At 38.7% G+C, this 23,111-nt stretch overlaps 1 protein-coding gene and 1 long non-coding RNA gene across 2 annotated transcripts; both read right to left on the minus strand.

Moving 5' to 3' along the window:
• Positions 1–1,030: 1,030 nt before the first annotated feature.
• On the minus strand, positions 1,031–9,852 carry LOC113011156 (uncharacterized). The gene is made up of 5 exons (XR_003270471.1): positions 9,826–9,852; positions 9,544–9,636; positions 7,393–7,473; positions 5,227–5,313; positions 1,031–1,142 (listed from the first exon to the last, which is right to left on the minus strand). It is a non-coding gene; the product is annotated as an uncharacterized LOC113011156 (long non-coding RNA).
• Positions 9,853–15,032: 5,180 nt separating this feature from the next.
• On the minus strand, positions 15,033–20,108 carry LOC113010776 (programmed cell death 1 ligand 1-like). The gene is made up of 3 exons (XM_026149985.1): positions 19,857–20,108; positions 16,563–16,919; positions 15,033–16,324 (listed from the first exon to the last, which is right to left on the minus strand). Exons 1-3 carry the CDS (start codon positions 19,921–19,923, stop codon positions 16,149–16,151), a joined length of 600 nt encoding a protein of 199 aa, XP_026005770.1. The 5' UTR covers positions 19,924–20,108; the 3' UTR covers positions 15,033–16,148.
• Positions 20,109–23,111: the final 3,003 nt, after the last annotated feature.

A 23,111-nucleotide genomic window follows, 5' to 3' on the forward strand; every position in this document is an offset into this window, starting at 1 on the left:
TGATCTCCAAAAACACAGAGGACACTGAATTAATGAATACTTAACAGAAACAGGCAATAAACAGAGACAAAAACAGAAACATGACTTTTAAGACAGCAGAAAAGCTGATGTCATCAAACAGTTGGTAAACAATCTGAAATTAGTAACGGGACAGAAAACAGGGGGAGTGTCGGATTTGGGGGATTTTAGCGCGCTCGTAGTGAAGCAGTGACACTGAAGGTCTTCTGTAACACTCAGTTTTACCAGTAGGTGGCAGCACATTTAAAATGCGTCCAATAGTAGTATTCGTATAGTATACTACTATTGAATTGAATAGTAGTATTAGTATTCAATTATGAACAAATAAAATATAACACTGCTGACATAAACAGTTTTACAATCCTCAAACAAACAGCTGTAAAAACATCTGTCATAGACCAGGTTAACCCATGGCTGTGTCTGACAAACACAGAAATACCAAATTTTGAGGTTATAATAATTTAAAAATGTAAAAAAAGATTATAGCGGTTAATTTTATTATTTGTCTTACAATTAAATAATTAGTTAATGTGAATCCATTTTTTATTTCATCATAGCTACTGTTCGGTTTCTGGGTTAGTTCACTCTATAGACACTCAGCACTTCACTTGAACGTTTCCGTGCACTTTGTATACACTGAATGTTGCTTCTGTTGTGGTTTGATGCTTATTCTTTGTTTTCTGCAGTGAAATGGGGCGAGGATTGGTTAGCCACAACCAAACCGGAAGAAGTCAAATTTTCCATCTGCAACTTGGTGAAACCCACAGAACCACACGAGGAAAACAAATGTGAACAAAAGTTTATTAATCTGACATAACCATGTCAGCAAAGGCCAGCAAACATAAATAATATATACAACAGAAAAGTTACTGAGAACATAAAACATGATTTGCATGAAAATACACACTTAAACTCAAGTTGAAATTTAAGAATTGATTTTTAAATCATATGTGTCTAAATTAACAAGAAAAAGATGTCAAACATATAGAAATATTTTGAACATGTGGATGTCCTCTGGTCTGAGGTGCTGTGGGACCAGTTAGAGACCAGCAGCTGGACGTCAGTGGTTGGACTGGTGGACTACTTCAGTAAAGAGTAGATGACGTCTGGCTCAGGTTTAAAGTCTGAACACAAACACACACAGTTCAAACATCATGAAATATGATTACAAGCTTTGCAGTTCAACCAAAACTTTAATCTCCACCTCTTTGCGTCACACAGTTCAGATTTTACTGAGAACCACCTCAGACACAAATCACAGAGCTTCTGTACCGCCCACGCTGTAGCTACTTTCTGAAATTCACACCAGTCAAATCTGCAACCCACAAAGCTGAAACGTTTGCATCAAATACATTCAGTGACGTTAAAAGTCAAATCTTTTGCTGCTTCCAGCTTCTCACAGAATATTTTTCAGACAAACAGCAATCCATAAAAACAGGAACCATGAAATATTGTCTCTGTTCACTACTGGATGTTGTTTTGATAGACTTGGGTACATATTTAGTTGTTGTCTTATCTGTGAATTGTGGCTTTGCTGCAAGATTTAGCCACATTTCATACAAAGACAGCGTGTGATAGACTGGATACCTCTCCAGGGTATACCTCACGAGGATACAACCCATTTTGGGTAAGCTCCAGCTCCCCACGTGACTAATTTAGATAAGCAGCTAAGAAAAAGGATAGATTGATGGGCCTAGCAAAATATTTCAAGAAAACATTGGACCAATTAGTTGTTGTGCTCTGCCGGCACAGAAACAGCATTCACCCTCTGTCTACGTGGGATGTTCACTGGGTGAGAGAGCAGTGAGGTTTCAGAGAGTAAAGGTGAGCAGTAGTGCACAGTGGTTGTGTAGCAGGGAAGTGAGGCGTGGGTGTGTAAATTCTGACCCAGTAAATTTTAAACTGAAAAAACACTAGGACCTAAAATTTAACCTCTGCTACTGTGAGCTACAGATGTTGAGAAAAAAACGCTTCTACTGGATCAAAAGCTGCAGATAGATTTAAAAGAACATGCGCATGCATTTATTGTAGGCAGTTAGTGTTAAACTGTCATAATATGGAAATGCAGTAGTTAGTAAGCACATAGTGTATATGGCTTACTACAGCTAATGCTCTGAAGGAAGTATATTGATAGAGACACACTGTTATTGGCTTTAAGTTTGGCTGTAATTTATGGTATGATTGATGGGAAACTGTCTGTCTTTGACTCTACAGGACAGGATAATAGCTACACAATCTCCAAACTCTTCTCATTGCTTATTTCCAGAGCAGCTTTGCAAGACTCAAAGTTAAACGTAATGACCATCAATCATGTTCTGTTTGGAGTTCCATGTTTTTCTTGCTTCCGAGGGTAAAGATGGTCATGAGAAAGACAGTGGATCAGCCCAAAACCACACAGGAGTAGCTTGTTAATGATCTGAAGGTAGTTAGGACCACAGTCACCAAGAACAACACTGGTAACACATTACACCAGGATGTATTTACAGTGGGGCAAAAAAGTATTTAGTCAGCCACCGATTGTGCAAGTTCCCCCACTTAAAATGATGACAGAGGTCAGTAATTTGCACCAGAGGTACACTTCAACTGTGAGAGACAGAATGTGAAAAAAAAATCCATGAATCCACATGGTAGGATTTGTAAAGAATTTATTCATAAATCAGGGTGGAAAATAAGTATTTGGTCAATAACAAAAATACAACTCAATACTTTGTAACATAACCTTTGTTGGCAATAACAGAGGTCAAACGTTTACTATAGGTCTTTACCAGGTTTGCACACACAGTAGCTGGTATTTTGGCCCATTCCTCCATGCAGATCTTCTCGAGAGCAGTGATGTTTTGGGGCTGTCGCCGAGCAACACGGACTTTCAACTCCCGCCACAGATTTTCTATGGGGTTGAGGTCTGGAGACTGGCTAGGCCACTCCAGGACTTTCAAATGCTTCTTACGGAGCCACTCCTTTGTTGCCCGGGCGGTGTGTTTTGGATCATTGTCATGTTGGAAGACCCAGCCTCGTTTCATCTTCAAAGTTCTCACTGATGGAAGGAGGTTTTGGCTCAAAATCTCACGATACATGGCCCCATTCATTCTGTCCTTAACACGGATCAGTCGTCCTGTCCCCTTGGCAGAAAAACAGCCCCATAGCATGATGTTTCCACCCCCATGCTTCACAGTAGGTATGGTGTTCTTGGGATGCAACTCAGTATTCTTCGTCCTCCAAACACGACGAGTTGAGTTTATACCAAAAAGTTCTACTTTGGTTTCATCTGACCACATGACATTCTCCCAATCCTCTGCTGTATCATCCATGTGCTCTCTGGCAAACTTCAGACGGGCCTGGACATGCACTGGCTTCAGCAGCGGAACACGTCTGGCACTGCGGGATTTGATTCCCTGCCGTTGTAGTGTGTTACTGATGGTGACCTTTGTTACTTTGGTCCCAGCTCTCTGCAGGTCATTCACCAGGTCCCCCCGTGTGGTTCTGGGATCTTTGCTCACCGTTCTCATGATCATTTTGACCCCACGGGATGAGATCTTGCGTGGAGCCCCAGATCGAGGGAGATTATCAGTGGTCTTGTATGTCTTCCATTTTCTGATGATTGCTCCCACAGTTGATTTTTTTCACACCAAGCTGCTTGCCTATTGTAGATTCACTCTTCCCAGTCTGGTGCAGGTCTACAATACTTTTCCTGGTGTCCTTCGAAAGCTCTTTGGTCTTGGCCATGGCGGAGTTTGGAGTCTGACTGTTTGAGGCTGTGGACAGGTGTCTTTTATACAGATGATGAGTTCAAACAGGTGCCATTCATACAGGTAACGAGTGGGGGAAAGAAAAGCGTCTTACAGAAGACGTTACAGGTCTGTGAGAGCCAGAGATTTTCCTTGTTTGAGGTGACCAAATACTTATTTTCCACCCTGATTTACTAATAAATTCTTTACAAATCCTACCATGTGAATTCATGGATTTTCTTTTCACATTCTGTCTCTCACAGTTGAAGTGTACCTCTGGTGCAAATTACTGACCTCTGTCATCATTTTAAGTGGGGGAACTTGCACAATCGGTGGCTGACTAAATACTTTTTTGCCCCACTGTAACTCTTTCACAATCCACATGGTTCCCCTGCTCAAAAAGGCCAATGTTCAGGCTGTCTTAGGTTTACCAGTGAATTTGCATTTTTTAATCACTCTCTTATATTTAAATGTTCATTTGCTATTTCATCTAGGGTTTGAGAGTAACGGAATTTCTATTCTCTGTATGTCCTGTACATGTGGCAGAATTGACAAATAAAGTTGACTTTGACTTTTGACTTTGAACACTGAAATTTTTCAAAGAAGAAGAAACCAAAATCAACTTTCTGGCATTAACTCAAGTTGCTGTGTTTGGAGGAAGAGAAATGCCGAGTATGATCCAAAGAGGTGGTATCATTACGATTTGGGCCTGTGTTTCTGCTAAGGATACAGAACAACGTCAATGGATGCGACCCTCTAGAGCACCATCTTGGAAGCGAAGAGAACCTAGGAACAGAATCTCTATGCCTGACCAATCTTCAGCCAGAACACTGAAGATCGGTCAGGCATCGGTTTTCCAGCGTTTCAGTTACCCAAAACAAACAAGAAAGGCAAAAAAAGGAATTGCAAAAGGTCATGGAGTGGCCTAGAACAGTTCTATTAAAAATCTGAGGAGGGAGCTGATGTTTTGAGGTGAAGCCAAGAAAACTAAAGGATTTAGAGGGTTTCAGTAAAGATGAGTGGGTCAAAGTCACTCCTGAGATGTGTGCAAACCTGGTGACTTATAACAAATAATTGCCCTTCCCAACAAGGATTTCTCCACCAACTGCTAAATCACATTTTGATTGGGATCTAATATTATTTCCTTCAATGACATGCAAATCCATTTATAACTTTAATAATATTAATTTGTCTATTCTTTTATTATTTTTGGTTGATATTATGTCTCTCTCCGTTAAAATTAAAACATAAAAAACATAGACTTCATTTATTTGTAAGTGAGCAAACTTACAAATTTAGCAGAGAATCAAATAAATAATTCCCCCACTGTACATTCTGTTTTATACTTTAAATGTATAGTAAAAAACATTTTTCTTCCTCAAATGATGATAAAACTGTTTGATATCCTGAGCTTAATAAATGATTTAGTTAGCTTAGCTTATCTTATCTTAGCTTAGCATGAACACCAGAACATAAAGAGTACCTCTTTTCCTTTTTGGTGTAACAGCTATTTGTCCATAATCGATGTCCTCAGTTCTCACTGCCGAATAGACTACAGCTGTGTCAGTCTCTGCAGGAAAACCCCCACACAGATAAACAAAAATTATATTTCAGGTACAATAGTATTCTTATATAGTTTGATCATGCAGAGATTAAGTTAGATCTTCTGCAACTAGCTGCAGGTTTTCACAGTTTTTTTTCTTCTTTACACCTCTGCTGAGAAACAAGAATTAATTGCATAGAACTTGTAGGTGTTTGTGTGAAAAACAAGGTGCACAACCACAGAGATTGCACCTTCATCTCAGTGCAGTCTGACACACTTCACCACAGAGCACCAAACAAACAAGTTCTCACAGCATCAACACTGCCATTGGACAAACCAGAACTCACTGTGGTGAAAAGTCCTTTCAGCTTCAGGCTAGAATCAACAACAGGAAGTAGATGCTGCGGTTAAACATGCAGAACTTGCTTCATTGCATTAAAGGACATTTGGTCTCTTCAGTCTGTTTCTTCAGACATTTTATTCTAACAACACATTCACGATGCTAACAACTTATGTTTGTGCCTAAACAAGACAGCAAGCACATCTGGGCATTTTACTCACATGTTCAGTTATGCCTAAAAGGTTGATTCTGTTCATTTGGATGTAGCGTTTTCGATTGGAGAAACGTTTCGTCACTTATCCAGGTGTCTCATAAACAGTACATTTGTACAATAATGTAACCTAGCCCACTGAATGAACATTGGGCTGGGAGGTCAGTTCCTTGATCATGACTAAAGAATTCACTTGGATGAGTGACGAAACGTTTCTCCCACAAAACGTTATGTCCAGATGAACAGAATCAACCTTTTGGGATTTACTTACCTGGATGATTGAGCATGCATCAAGAAATGTTCAGTTACGGCGCTGCCAACCATTACAACCTACCTCAAATCTGATCTATTTAAGGTGGACCTGAGCGTAGGCTATTAAGAAGTAAGAAACTAAGAAAACTGTTTCATATATGAACCCACAATGCTAAGATAGTTTATTCCTCATTTTCAGGAAATTATTTTTGGTGCTCTGAGAGCTGACACGGTTTTTGTGGAGATGTTTTTTTTTTGTGATGACAGGATGTGAAAGCTGCAGAGAGGCATGTCAGCTCTGCTTCCAGGTCTTGACTTTAGATAGAGATATGTTGGGTGTTTTGGTGAAGTTTTTAAATATTTTTATTTTATATTAGCAGTGTTGTATGAATTCTGTTTGTTTGCATTTGACAGACCAGAACAGCATGAAAACATGAGGTATTAAAGTGTGCCTGAAAAAAATTATATCCGGGGTGAAAAAGACACAAATACTTGTTAAAAAGAGAAGACTAGCTTTTCCCTGAATGAATCCTGGCAATGGAAAATTTAACTTTTCCATTTAAATGAAATGTTCCTCTACAGTGTGCATGTATTGTTATTGCCCATGTATCAGCCTGTGGGAGGTCTGCTGATTGTCCACAATACATTGTTTACCTGTTAGTTTGTTATCACAGAATGGGTTGAGTTCTATGAATGAACTATTAATTCATTCTTTTAGTTGGATGTCTAATGCATTTTTATTGTGTTTTAACTTATAGACCTCCAAGTTCAGCAGGATTTATTTCAAGTTAGTTCACAAATATTTAATCTTCCATGGTTAAAGTTGGAATTGGAAATTTTATTTTGCACAACGATGAATCACGTCAGCTGCCCAGACACATATTTTCTAAATATCACTGATTTATTTTAAGCTGCCTCTCACACTGATGGTAACAACAATGGACCTTGTTGTTTTCTCAAAGGTATTTTTTGAACTTATCACAACTGTCATGATTTGTGGTGATTTGTTACCTTGTGGGAACAATTTATTATCTTGGGTGCGCAGAATGATTAGCTGGCTAATTGTAATTTCTAAACTCCAGGTGACTAACCAAACCAAAAAAACATTATAGGACTCAATATTTCCATCTGCTGTTTGCCAATTAGTAAATATTAGCTTGCTACTTAACATTTTGGATATAATTAACAGACCTACTGACCATCAGTGCATTAGCGTTCTTATGTTAGCATGTAGATTAACTCAAAGCTTCAGTTCCTGTCCACAGAAGAGAACCATGATGGAGACAAAGAAGAGCAGCTGTACCTCTCGTCTTTGATCTGTTTTTCTTGTCTTTGATGACATCTTCAATTTTCACTGTTGAATAAACTGCATCTGTATCAGACTCTGCACAATAAAAACACACAGAGGACATCAGTGCAGAACAGCTGAGAGCTGATCATTTAAATACAAGTACAAACACAAATGCTGTAGAAATCTTCACTACAAAAAATTAACTTTTTCTATTCAAACAACAAAAGTTAAAAGTCCAAATTACTTTTACAACAATTTGAGTAATTTGACTTAATCCAATTGTTATTCTGTTTTTAAATTCAACAACTAAATCTAACACCATCTAAAGCGATGCGACACCTGCACCCTTTTTGTTAAACCTTCTTTTTCATCTTATACAGGATGCTGGATGATTGCAGAGCTGTTAGCTTCAGTCAACCACAGACCACAAGTACACAATCTAGCACACAGAACAACAACCTCGGAACCTTTTAGATTTAGACAAAGAAAATAAATAAAATTTAAAAAATTTAATGTTAATTTCAATATAATTGTAAAAAAGTAATTCCAAATTTCAAATCAGTAAGATGTTTGTTTTCTTCTCACAACTATACACATTATTCTACCTCTGACCATCTCTCACATGCTTCATAAAGTTCTCATCCCTTATATGAATCATCGTTAATCACAGTCAGAAACAATCAGCAGCAAACAAACACCAAGTGAAACTCTTGGAGAGGTTCAGATCAGAGAACATCGTGTCCTTAAACACATACATTCCAAAAATGTTGCTGCATTGTGAAGCTTGACCAAAGTCTTCTTACAAGCTCTTGGGGTCCACGGGTCATTAACCTTGGGTTTAGAATTTTTGTGGGTTCAATAATTATTTTTGGCTTTGTGAAGGAAATTATGTTCTTTAACTATTTTAGTATTTAATCTTTGGAGTATAATTTAATATTTCCTAGTGTCTCTGAGTTTTTTGTTATCTGTGTTTCTAGTTCTTAGCTAATGGTGTTAGTTAATCTTGTGTCCGTGTTTGTTTACTGATGTTCTGTGTCTAGTTTGTAGGTTTGAGTCGTTTTTTTGCATCTTAGGCTCAGTTTCCTGTTTTATTTGCAAACCTATATCTTGTATGTGTTGTCTTCAGTTTCGCTTCTCTTTTTGTGTATTTTTGTTTATCATTTGTTTGTTTATATTTTGTTTATCTTTTTGTGCTCTCTTCCCTCTTGTCATTGCCATATCACACTGTTACGATCATTCTGTTACTGCTGTACTGTTTCTGTCCATGTTTAAGCTCCTGTTCTATGTGTCCTAAAGCCAGCGAGCTTTCGTTTTTTTCATTTTGGACTTTCCCATTTGGATTTGTGTTTTGCTACCTCATCAGTTTAATATAAGGTGTGTTTTGAAGCTCCTGCCTATACAAATACAGAGACAAACCTTTATTTTCAATAAGACATAAAAACGGCATGTCTAAAATCTTCAGTTGGGGAATTTGCTTCAAAATAGGACTATACAGCAGAGTCAAATTACATGATATCACACCCTCAATTCCAGTAGAATGAAGACGAAATACCAAAACTGCAGTTTTGGCATTTCGTACAGTGAGAATGTCTCCATAGATGTGTTAAAATGTCCAACTTTACAACAGAAATAGTTGTAAGAAACAGAAATTAGACTTCTCTACACTGAATCATACGTGTTATTAATCTCTGGCTCTCTTCCACGGCATGTCTTTTGCTTTCTTCCTGTTAAAAGGCAGTTTCTCCTTCCCACGCTCTCCAAAGTGCTTCCTCATAGGGGGTCATATGATTGTTGGGTTTTTCTCTGTACCATTGTGGGGTCTACCTTACAATATAAAGCAAATTGAGGCGACTATTGTTGTAATTTAGGTAAATAAAATAAAATTGAAAGTATGCGTCATTAGAGCTATAGCTCTTAGCTGTCTGTGCTTCACCTCAACTAATTGGAGTCATTGAACTAGAAATCTGAACCATAATTGTACAGCTGGAGCTTTTTAATATTTTGTAATGCAATCACCTGACCAGCAATAATGCTGCTGTTGATCCAAGTAGTTTATGTTCCAGTTTTTATGGGTATAATTCAAGGATTTTATCTCCATGTTAGAGTTCTCATTTAATAAAAATATATTTCAAACAATTCATCAAAAAAAGGAAAAAAAAATACCTCTGTTATGTTTGGTTGTCTGTTTGGATTTTTTAACATAACTGTACGTGATGTCATCTGCAATGCATTCTTCTCGTGCTTTTTCTTGTTGAGCTGAAATGATCAAAATTTAACAGCAAAATAAAATTCTGTAATTGAACTGTTAATCAAAGAAATTCTACATTTGTAATATGTAACAAACAGGAGCTACTTTCAGTATGAATACAAAACAAATTTAATAACTGCCGAGATTATGTCCTGAAGGTAAACCACACATCTGAAATGCAATTTTCTGAGTCTCACCTTCAGGTTTCCTGTGGACACATCGTCTCACCAGCAGAACCAGTAACACCAGTAGAACCAAAACACAGACTGATCCAACAGACGACAACACAGAGAGAACAGGAGCGGAGGTAGATTTAGGTGGAGGTGTGGATGTAGGTGGAGGTGTGGTGGTGTGTTTCCCTAAAATAAAGCAAACACAGTCATTAAGTTGTCGTCACATTGTGAATGTTGAAAGCTGCAGAAACACAGACAGGTGAGTGTGTCACCTGTGACAGTGATCCAGCTGGATGGAGACTCTCCATGACCGCTGATGTCACACTTGTAGAGGCCTTCATCAGACCTGGAAACATGCTGGATGGTCATGTGACCTGTTGACTCATTCCCAATGAAGATGCCATCTTTATAGAAAGCAGCTGGGAGGTTGGAGGGACCAGTCTTGTTTTTACAGAGCAGAGTGACGTCATCTCCCTCCATCACAGGGAGGACAGGACTCTGCAGGATCACTGATCCACCTCAACACAGAGACAAACTACAGCATTTCATCCATTTACACACAGCTTCATCAACACTAACTCCACACACTCAGCTTACCAGTGACTGTCAGGTTAACCATGTTACTGATGGTACTCTGATTGAACTCACACCAGTAAACTCCACTGTCATGAGACATCATAAAAGTTATGGTACAGGAAGAACTAGCTGCTTTTCCCCACCCATCTCTTCCACACTGACTCATCTGTTGTTTGCTTATGTTTCTCCTCAGAGTCCATCCAGCAGAGCTGTCGTCCTCCTCACAGCTCAGAGACACAAAGTCTCCTTTAAAGAACTGAGAGCTGCTGGGACTCACAGTCAGACGAGCTGTGAGGGTTAAAATGAAAAACTGATGATCTGTTAAGAGTGTTTTTTTTTTTAAAAAAGCATCTGCAGACATCAGCTCATATCAGTGAGCTTTTCTCAGGTTTAAACTGTGACAGAAGAAGGTTACTGACCTTGGTTTGTTGTGCAGCTCAGCAGTGAGATCAGAACTAAAGAGAAATGACACTCAGGTTGATTTGAGGTGAACATAACGAACAACTGCACACAAACAGCTGACAAACACACAAACTTATTTCTCTGATGTATCAACTCATTTTCAGTTTGATGCCAGCAACATGTTTCAATAAGGTAAGACAATAAGACAACAAGCGACTGAAAAAATAAATCCCACAAAGTCATGTGTCCTCTGTGCAGCTGTGTTGATATAGTGAGTGAATGATTTGATCTTTTCACTGCCTGCTGTGTTTCCTCGACTCCTGAGCAAAGATAAAGAGTCAGTTCAGACCTGCAGTTGGTCCTCGTGGTGTTTGAACTTGAATTCAGCCTGATTTGTTTTTCATGTCTTCTCCTCCATCATCAGTTATCAGGAGAGCAGACAGTCAAAGTACAAGAATTCAAACAAACACAGAGATTCTACTTACAGAGCAGACACAGCACAGATGTTTCCTTCATCGTCCTTCTCACTCATTTGAGCTTTTTTTCATTTCTCTCACTGACACCATGTAAAGCCCGCCCTCTTCCTCTGAGCACCAGCTTTCTATTGGTTCAAACACAGAGGTGGGGGACTCACTTTTTCTAATTACTAAAGAGACATCATCATCGAAGCGTTTTCATAAAATATGAGTTGCAAATTTGTCTGTTTTCCCAAAATACTTTAAAATAAAACATTCGTTGGTTAACCAAATGAAAACAAAGTAAAAAAAAAGAACACAAAACAAAACAAAGAAAGTTCAAATCTCCTCTGCTCTCAGTGATCTGTAGTTTGGTTGATGAACAAATCCATGTCCATGTAGTTACGTCCCCCTCAGTGAGAGAGGCAGATATGAGCTGAAACACAGGAATCAAACCAGGGACGCTGCTGTTATGGAGCTGAACTGGAACCATTCAGACACTGAGGCCCTCTGAACACATTTTAATTACAGCTGTGCAGAGACACACTGATGACTGACTGGAACACTATGATTCACATTTTACATGAACACCATCCTCACACATGGTTTATATTTGGCCACTAGAGGGAGATGTTGGAATTTAAACACTAACATGGATACAAGCAGATCATCAGTGATGCTTTTATATCTTTTTGATGTTCTTTTTAATGTTTTAAATTGTTTAAACAGCTAAAACTGTCAACTTCCTGGCCAACTAACACTTATAATGCTTCTGTTGGTATTTTTCAAATGCAGTAACCCTATTAATAACAATAATTTTATAACGGTATGTATACAAAATGCAACATTTCCTGTGAATATATAATAAAAGGGCAGAGCAACTGAATCTGATGAGTTCCAGGCCTTAGAAACATAGTTGAGGTGAAGCAGTATGGACGGTGTATCAGAGGCTGCAATGTCAGAAGAAGCTAAGGTAATGTGATGGATTTTCACTGTTTGACTTTTAAAAGGTCAAAGGTCAAACCTAAGACTGAAAATCCATGTTCACTTTCTGATTTGTTTTTGTTTCCCCAGTTAAAACATTTATGTTGTGTTGAAATCACAGAGGATATCCTAGAGTAAAGCATTAGAGCAGGAACATCACTTAAATTTATTCACAGAAGCTTTAAAGCAGATTTTGACTCCGCCAACAATCCTCCATCTTCTTTCTTTTATACAGTTAGGTCCATAAAAATTTAGACAGAGAGAACCTTTTTTCTAATTTTGGTTCTTTACATTACTCCAATTAATTTTAAATGAAACAACTCAGATGAAGTTTTTCAAATTTTCAGTTTTCATCTAGTGGGTTGAATGAAAAGATGCATAAAAATGTGAGGAACTAATGCATTTTTAACATAATCCCTTAATTTTAGGGTCTCAAAAGTAATTGGACAAATTAAATAACTGAAAATAATATGTTCATTCTTAATTCTTGGTTGAAAACCCTTTTCTGACAACAACAGCTTTGAAGTCTTGATCTGATCGACATCACCAGATGTTGGGTTTCCTTCTTTTTAAAACTCTGCCTGGTCTTTACTGCAGCGACTTTCAGTTGCTGTTTGTTTGTGGGCTTTTCTGTCTGAAGTTTAGTCTTCAACAAATGAAATTAATTCCTAATTAGGTTAAGATCAGGTGACTGACTTGGCCATTTAAGAATATTCCACGTCTTTGCTTTCACAAACTCCCGGGTTGCTTCGATTGTGTGTTTTGGATCCTTATCCATCTGTATAAGGAAACATCACCCGATCAATGTGACTACATTTAGCTGGATATGAGGAGACAGTATGTGTATGAACACCTCAGAATTAATTTCCTTCTGTCCAGTGTCACATTCAAAAATAAACACTAGAGTCCAAGTGTAGTAAATGTTTAATGTAAATTAATGTAAATGTAAATTAGTAAATGTTTTTAGTAAAGTCCAATCCAGCCTTTCTATTATTTAGGCCTGTGAGCGGCTTGCAGCTTTCAGTGAACCCTCTGTACTTACATCCATGCAGATTTATATATCAACATACGCCCCTCCTGAGGAGTGTTGTTCACTTGGTTGTTTGCTGTGAGGGGTTTCTGTTCAGCGTGGAAATGATTTGTAATCATCAACCACTGTTGTCTTTCATGGATATCCAGCTCTTTTTGTGTTGCTAAGCTCACCAGTGCTTTCTTTCTTAGGACGTATCAAACTGTAGATTATGCCCCTCCTAATATTGTAGCAGTTACCAGGATTGTTGGGGTTTTTTTTTCCTGTTTTTTGCAGCTTGTTTCACCTGCACGGAAAGCTCCTTTGACTGCATGTTGTCTGTTCACAGCAACATCTTCCAAATGCAAACACCACACCCCAAATCAACTCCAGGGTTGGGACCTAACTGCAGGCACAGACTCAAAAGTTAGTCATCTCCCAATCTCCTGCAGTTAACCAGGATTCTTTGAATGTTATTCTTTGTAATGTTTGTTCTTCCAGGGAAAACAGTGATTTTATTGTTTTACTGGTTTACTGCTTTCAGCTCAAATAGAATCGGCATCCACAAGTTCAACAGGCCAATAGAACAACACAAACAATCAATGAAGACTAAAAGATTTCGTACCAATGTTTGATAAACTTTATTAGGAATAAATAAACAAAAAAGGCAAAAGTGAAATAAATAAACATTATGTAAACAAGTTTTGGAATATTTAAAGTAACAAACAAACAGACTCAAAAGTTAAAGCTTCAGAGATAAGAGGCAACATCTGACTCTGCAGCTACTTGGAAATTATTTCTGTCTTTGGTTTTATAACCCAGTTTCCTAATCACTTAATTACAGGTAGCAAATTGATCCTGAACATTATTTAACAGATTATCTATCGTCTATAATCCACAGAGCTTCATATGGTTTGTGTTCTGTGTCTGTAATTACTCTGTAACAGCTGATCTCTATACGAGGATTAGTTTGCTTGTCACAAATAACTTTCACTTATTTCCTGCAGTCTATAGTTCTTCTACCTGAACCATTTCAGAGAGATTTTTTTTTCTTGTTTGGCAAGACACTTAACGGTGACAATCGTTCATGCAACTTCACAGCTGAACCAGTACTGTGTCTGAACATAACAGACAACTTAGGCACTTTGTTATTAGTAGCCAGTCAAAAAAAAAAAACAAAAAAAAAAACACAGTTTGTTACCAAAAATAACAGTTTTATAGGCATAAAGTAATATATTTGCACCAGCAAACGGATTCCCAAAAAGCTGTTAGCTAAAAACTAGGCAGATCTCAGCATGATGTGAAGTGTGTCCTTAAAATTATTGAGGAAACTGGACAGGAGGACAAAAGAAGAGGCAGCCTGTTTCTGAAAGCCACTTAAGAACCAGAAACAATTCCAGCAAAGACCTGAGATGCATCTGGACCTTCAGCTGATTCATTTACTGGGCGCTGAAGTCTCATCACAATCCACATTTGAAAGTTTTGGTTTAAATATTCATCTCTTCAATTGTAAAACAGGATGGAGAGTCTGTCAAGGTTTGGAGCTGCAGTAGTGTTGGAGTAGTAGCGGTGCTGTTAGAACTGATGGAATAATGATCGAATAAACATACAATTATAATTTGATCCACGATGCATCTAGAATGAATGAATCTGACTGGAAACAAATTCATTACTCAGCATAACAATGATCTCAAACACACTGCAAATGCAGTAACTGAATCAGTCATGGATCGGCCTCCCAGGGCTCAACATTATTTAAGCAGTGTGGGATCATTTTGACAGAGAACGGAACAAAAGGCAGAAACATCCAAAGAAAAGCTTTGAATATCCTGGAGAACTATTCCTGAAGACTACTGAAATACAGGAAAGCTGCCTGAGCGAGTTCAGGCTGTGCTGAAGAATAAAGGCAGTCATACTAAAAACAGACTGTCTGCTTATTAGAACTGTACAAACTCTGGTTTCACCTTATCTGCTGTATTTACATGTGTGCTTGTTTCAGTATATAGCTGCACCTACTTCTACTTTTCATAGCAAAATTTAAAGAAATAAAACTTGGTTTAAAATGTTGCACAGCGTAATCTTACTACTGTTAAAAACTAACAATTATTATTATTCATAGTTTTACAAAAACCTGCTCAAAGGTTGAAATAAATTACATGTAAAATCTTAAACTTAATCTAATAGGCAGCATCTTATCTTATTAACCTAGAGAATAAAATGAATGTTTATTCTTGCAGGACGTCATCATGTAGAGTCTAAACCCACAGATTTTAAAGAATATCTGTGTTATTTTTTTAATTGTTGCCAGTCTCAGGCTGAAAGATCAGCAGCTCAATCTCTTTTGTCTTTGGGCGGTTTTACTTTCTCCTAATTATTTGCTTCACTGTTATCTAAAAATATGCTCCATTTAATATGAATGAAACCTGACTCGGTTGTTTTTGTTATGTTTTCTGTAGATCAGAACTCCAAATTTCTTAGCAAAATATAAAACCAGTGGTGGAGATGCTGCGGGGTACTTTTCTACTACTATTGCTGCTAAGTATTATTATCATTTACAAATTTACAAAATACCGTAAGCCTAATATATTCTTACACTTACTAAAACAGTGTAGGCTTTAACATTTTAAACAAATAATATACAGCATATTATTCTATTAACCTACTGATTTAAAAAAAGCTAGAAGTTCAGTTTCAGTGATATTAAAGAAAGTGTCTATTTTAATAAATCTCTGCCAGTCTCGGGCCGACAGATCAGCAGGTCCTGGTTCTCAACCTGCTTGTATTTCTTTTTTTAATTTGGATATTGGACAGTTGAACTCCATTCTGCATTTTACTGATGTAGTGTAGTGATGCTTCTCTTACCAAACATCATCACTGAAAACACTAAAGACGTTTCAAATATGCCGCAATTACTCAGGAGGCTAGTATGGACCCTGACTCTGCTGTTTATGTTTTCTGTAGATTAAAAAACCAACAACAGCAGCAACAAGAAGCAGAGCAGGAACACTCAGACCAACAATCAGTCCAACAGGTCCATCCTCCTTCCCTCCATCCTCCTTCCCTCCACCTTCATCTTTGTTGTCTCCTCCTGTGTGACCTGCAGGTGAGAAACAGGTGTGAGGTGTCAGCTGTCAGGTAGGTGATGAGTGAAGAACAGAACAGAATCCATTTCCTCTTCAAACTGCTGTCAGACATTATCTACTGCACTCTGATCACATCACTCAGACCAGCTGCTTTCTACAAAGTCTCATCAACAACATCTTTAGAAACAAACATCAACAACCAGGAAGCAGCTTCACCTCTGATCACACACACACTCAACTCTACTCACTCACCTGGAGGAACGACACTTAGACTGATGATGCTGATGGGATTAGTATCTAAACTGGCTCTCTTCCTGCGTTTTGTCACTGTCTCAACACGACACTCGTATGTTCCTGCATCATTTATCGTCACATTCTTGAGAATCAAAGACACGTCTCCATCCTTCATCTGTTTGTCTTGCAGATCCACCCGGTTCCTAAAAGATGGATGTTGGTTGCCTGGATCCAACTGCTCATTCCGATAAAAAAGCACATATTCATCTCCCAGGTCTTCTCTGCTCCACTCTAAAACGATGATGATACTGTTGTTTGGAGCTCGACATGTCAGAGTGACGTCCTGCCCAGACTCAGCTCTGATGGTTTTCTGGTCTGAAAGAAAATGGTAAATGGCCTGTATTTGTATAGTGCTTTAATTCGTCCCTAAGGACCCCAAAGTGCGTTACAGATTCAGTCACACACACATTCACACACTTGTGATGGCAAGCTATATTGTAGCCACAGCTGCCCTGGGGCGCACTGACAGAGGTGAAGAAAAAAAAAAAAACAGAGCAAAGAGGTTGAAGGTTAAAGTGCAACTGTTCACTTCTACAGCAGCCAATCAGAGTGAGGCTCAGACAAACACAAACAGGTTTGATAATCAGTACCATTTCTTGGCGCTGCGCTATTTCTGAGAGGATGAAGACAAAGGGGGGAAATGCAGCTAATGCATAAAGTACCACTGCACAACACATCTGACATTAATCCACTTCTGCTGACACCAAAGATTGTTCCAGTTCAAAACTTAAAATTAAATGTCTCAGAACTTTATTGTCTCCTTACTACTGAGAGTTTGATAAAACTGTCGAAAAAATCCAGAAATCTTATATTGTGACAGGTTTAGAGTTACTTCTCATCTTTGGTGGTTAAAGCAGTGCTGATTTTAACATCATCTACAATAAATAAAGAGCTCATTATCAGGGGCAGTGGCTGTGTTATGAACATTTATAGTGTGAAATGTGCTGATAATAAGTGAACATAATGTGTGAGAGAAAGCAGCCTCTCATTATAAGACACTGTGAGTCTCTGCATGCTGCCTTTATGGAGCTACAGCTGTTTGTATACACTGAACAAAAAGCTTTGTAGCTGCATACTGACTCCTGAAACTACAACACATCACACTGACACACACTGTGTAAATCTCCCTGCTCTGACTTAGCCTTGGGATGTCTAAGCACAATAATCAAGCACGCCCAAAGGAACTTTATGCCGGTGATCAGCAGCACTCTGCAGCAGAGCTGGTCTCTTAATGGAGCGGTCACAGTGTCACAGTTGTAATAAAGGTTTTTATGATTGAGTTGCATGTTAATAAATCTGTAAATGTTATATGTTTATCAGGTTAAATATCATGATGCTGGTTATAACTGGTTGCAAATGTTAAGATTAAATGTATCTTTAATAGATATATTAATTAGATATATTTATAGACCTCCTGATATTATGCCAGTAAGATTGTGTTTGAGACTTAGTTTAATAGCATCAAGTTGAAAAATCAATAACATAAATGACTGTTCTACTGTGTAGCTATTGGTAGTCTGCCATAGTTGTGCGCTACTATTAGAAAACTTGCAAACCACACAAAATGGGGACAAATTTATGGTCTGTAGCGCCCTCTTGTGGACAGATTATGAAATATCGCTTGTGTAGAATACCCACAAGCAGAACCCACGCAGAAGGTCATACATAGTATTGTTATTTGCATAATTATTTGTAACGTTACAAATTGTAGAATTAAATATTAATTTTTTCCAGGAACCCACACTCACACACTATAACACAATGTGTTCAGTCACTTTAAGGCCAATATCTCCACTGAGACTAATATACATAGTGACAACAATAGCCTGGGGAAAACCACAAGATATCCTGTAGTCCAGATGATAGATGGGAGTGGCGGGATGCATGTTGATAGACAAGAAGATGAAAGCCCAGTCCAAGGATGGCCACAAGGGATTCACCTACATCTTATCATCAGGCTTTGCATGCAGCACAACAAGAACAGGCCGACTCTTCTGTATCAACTATATTAACATCTGAAGCTGTGCCTTTACAGCCCTCTGCATCTACAATTCCTGTGGTCTTTACTCATCTTTTACTAGTGCAGCCTCTTCCTCCTGCTTCACCGCAGCCTCCAGCTACTGTTATGATGCCTCAAAATGCCAATCTATAGAACGTATGTGGATAAGTGTTCCCACTCAAACAATATGGCTTCATAATCGGCGGTAAGGAGAAGTCAAAAATCCAAGACTTTGTCAAATGTTTTTCTTTCTTTTTTTTGCATTTTTCCCCCACAAACACAAGTTTAAGGGTGAGCATAATGGCACCTTCACCTGGTGTCTCCTGCTACACTGCAGTCAGAGTCATGGGCATCTTAACCCTGCCCCACCAGAGCAGCAGTAGAGTGAGCTCCTCAGATGTTGACAGTCTACTCCACTGTCACATCCACCTGTTCATTATCCTGCACCATCATATGTACAGCACTCCTACCCAGCACCCTTTTCTGCAACTCCTTCCTTCTCTCATCTAACAAGTATAATGGAGATGATAATTGCTTCATCATATGTGAGCCAAACTCCTGCAGTCTTTTTAATAGCTGATTTAGGTCGGTTCTATCCTGCAGTGTTCCAACAAGTCTCCACACACTAAGTTGGTTTTATGGTCCTACAAATCTGTCCGTCCACTTTTTGGTTGAGGATGTAAAGTGCAGTTCTACAAGATCCTGACTGTACGTCATTGGAAGCCAGATGACGTAGGCCATTTCTAAATGCTCATTGGTTGGCAAATGAAAAAAAGTGATACCGGAGTTCACCGAGAACAAGAGAACCTAAAAAACTTCAAACATAAAAAAATAAAGCACAAAAAGCACAGACAGTGACTGTAGCGATACTTGTCTTTGTTTTTAACACTCGGGAGCTTTTGGTATGTTAGCCCTTCGCTCTGCTCCCCGGCTGGCTGACAGACCACAAACAACACGAGCAACAGACGTTACAGACCGATTAAAGCACAGAATCTGTGCACTGCCATCATTTCAACCACAGATCTCACTTTAGTCAGAAGGACAGTCCCCACAGTGGTACAGATAGCAAACATGCTAACTCTACGATAAAACAAGTACAGACCCCACCCAGCCTCGTGATGCGTTCATGGACACAAACAAATGGAATTGAAATGAAACTAATTATTTGGGAAGTATTGGCACAATGTAAACCGCAGTGATACAATTTTTCCTTCTATATTTCAGAGGGAAAACATTGGGTTTATTAACCTCACCTGCGGAGACAAACACGAAGATGCCAAAAAACAGCAAAGTGGAGCAGAGTGACGCAGTTACAGACATTTCCGTGTTCTTCTTTCTGATGATCGGACAACAAGTTTGTTCTAAATGTGCTAGTCTGATGGTATTTTCAGCGGATAACAGACTGTGACTTTTAAAAAGTAACTACAGGAGATTCAATTTAAAGTTTAAGCAAGACAAAGATTATTTTAGCTTCAGCCGATCGTTTCAACTTCAAACTCAGTACTCTTAAGATAGTCGCATTTGAGTGACGTCAGATACATTGTGAGCTATAGAATCAGAAAGTGAGTCATAAGAAAAGAGGTGAAAACTAAAACAGCTCTGAGTGTTTCTTGAATAATCTCCCTAACCTCTCTGATCCATAAAAAATCGGCTCCATGCTAAAGACCAAAGGACTTTAAGATTGTTCCACTGTATAAAAATGTAAATTTATAAAAATATATAAAAATGAATCCCTCAAACACTCTGACTGGCGTCCCATCTAACGTCTTAGAAAGGACTAGAAAGTTTCCACCCACATATTTGCTCATACAATCCAGGTAGCTTTAGCTTTCGTATCTGATGAGGCACAGACAGAGGAACTGATCATATAAGATTAGTATTAGATCCTATTGATTATTTACTTCTCATTTGAAATGATAGTTTTAAATAATTTTATAGTCTTTTCAAATTTCTACAAAACGTTTGATTCCATCAGAACTAAATTCTGTGCTTGATAGGTTTAGCTTTGGGGCATTTGTTCAGTAACACTATTAAGAAATGTACACAAATGTGAATTTCATTACAAAAATGAAGACTTTGTTTTCTAAAGCAGGGGCACGTGTGCCACAGCTGGCACGCGAAGGCTTAATTGACGGCACAACATGCAGTGAAATAATCTGAGAAGGTGTATTTAAAATTCAGTATCTAAGGCTGGGCCGCCAATGCACATCGCAAATTAGCTCCCACAGAGCTAATGACATTACAGCTAATGACTGCTCTTCTTAATGGCAGTCTCTAAGCTATCAGCCTCACCTCCTTGTTTTACTTGTAATTGGCTAAAAATTACACACACGAGAGGGATGTAGCTAGCTAGCCAGTCCTGTGAAATATGGCGTTGAAGCGAGCAAAAATAGATAATTTTTTCTATGCCAATTTGGACGGAAGACTGGGGTTTTGTCCAACAGAAAGATCATCCTGTATGTGCCCTTTGCCTTGAGAGTGTTGTTTGCCAGACCTCCAGTGTGAAACGACATTTTGAGATGAAACATCAAAAACCTTCACGGATGAGGCAGAGAAAGTTGAATCAATTACATGTACTGTGTCAAGATATGAGAAGCAAGCTAGTACTCTCCAAGTTTTTACTGCTGCAAAACATCATGGAACTCAAGTAAGTTTTCGTATTGCACACTGTATTGCTAAACATGGAAAGCCATTTACAGACGGAGAATTTGTTAAGGAGGCTTTTCTCTCAAGCTCAGAGGTGTTATTTATTGGGCTTCCAACAAAGATGCAATTAAAGCAAGGATACAGGTACCTGCATCAGCCATTTGGAATTTCTTAAATGGGTTATGGAACAAAAAAGTTAAGTGGTAGAGCAAAAAAAAAAAAAAAACTTCACCAGCACTGAGCCGGAGGAACAGTTGGCTGTCTGTCAACACACTGGACGATCCTCGACCCAAATGAAGTCCGTTACTGGTGCCGACTGCAGTCCCATAACCATCAGACAGCATCTGAGACTGAAGGGCTTCAAAAACAAAAATGTCTTCAGAGGCCTCGTCTCATTGAATGCCACACAGCTGACCATTTGGGCTTTGCAAGAGAGTACCAAACATGGAACACTGAAAAGTGGACGAGAGTTTTATTCTCCGATGAGAAATGTCCTTATGGTTTTCAACATTACTGGCATGACATGCAGATCCCACCTGAGATGTTTTCTACATGCCACAGTGGAAGGTGGACGATAATAGTCTGGGTTGCTTTTTCCTTCAGTAGAACAATGGAGCTTCAGGAGGTGCAGGGGCGTCATACGGCCGCAAATGTTGCAGAGAGCATCACTTCACCCGTTGCCTACTGGTGGTGGTCAGAGGGCCCGGTGGCGCCAGTGTCTGGCAGTCTCGCCTCTGTCAGTGCGCCCCAGGGTGGCTGTAGCTACAATGTAGCTGGGTTTTTTTAAACAGCAAAACACTACAGTAGACATAAAGAGCTGGATGGCCTCTAACTTTCTGCTTCTTAATTCAGATAAAACTTGTTATTGTACTCGGCCCTGAAAATCTTAGAAATATGGTATCTAACCAGATTCTTACTCTGGATGGCATTACCTTGGCCTCCAGTAATACTGTGAGGAACCTTGGAGTCATTTTTGACCAGGACATCGATGCACATATTAAACAAATATGTAAGACTGCTTTCTTCCATTTGCGCAACATCTCTAAAGTTCATGCATTTATTACTTCCAGGCTGGACTACTGTAATTCATTATTATCAGGATGTCCAAAAAACTCCCTGAAAAGCCTTCAGCTAATCCAAAATGCTGCAGCAAGAGTCCTGACAGGGACTAGAAAGAGAGAGCATATTTCTCCTGTTTTGGCTTCCCTTCATTGGCTTCCTGTTAAATCCAGAATTGAATTCAAAACCCTGCTCCTCACATACAAGGTCTTAAATAATCAGGCCCCATCTTGTCTTAATGACTAAGCCTCCTGAACTACCCTATCATGACCACCAGTGCCGGTCTGTAGACAAGCTGTTTCTGCTGCTAACCAGATGGCCAGCCCTCATAGTCCCTTAGCTAGCCACCTCAGTAGCTTGGTCTCCATCACAGGCCTCCTGGATTCCCCCCTGAGATTCTCAGGCTCGCAGGCTTTTCAGTATTTTGGATTCTGTTCACCCTTCCTCAGTTCAGGATCTTCTAGACGTCTTGATTGTGCTTTTGGATTATTCTGGATTATCCACATTTCAATTAAATTTTAAATTTCAGTTTAATTAAAAATTTAAATTATTATTACATATAATTAATGTAATGTAATGTAATGTATACAGCCCTGTATACATTACACTGTATACAGGGCTGGATGTAATGAAATGTTCTTAGGGTGGCAAAATCTAAACCATTTCTTTACACACATGCAGCTTTTACAATGTGAAATATCCCTTAAAATGTAGCCAAGGATTCTGATTTTTTTTATACAACTATTTAAAACTCAGGGGCTGATCTACAGAGGTGGCATGGAGTGGTCTCTTGCTCCCCCTTA

Source organism: Astatotilapia calliptera, chromosome 3 (genome assembly GCF_900246225.1).
Source record: "Astatotilapia calliptera chromosome 3, fAstCal1.2, whole genome shotgun sequence".
Lineage (NCBI taxonomy): Eukaryota > Metazoa > Chordata > Actinopteri > Cichliformes > Cichlidae > Astatotilapia > Astatotilapia calliptera.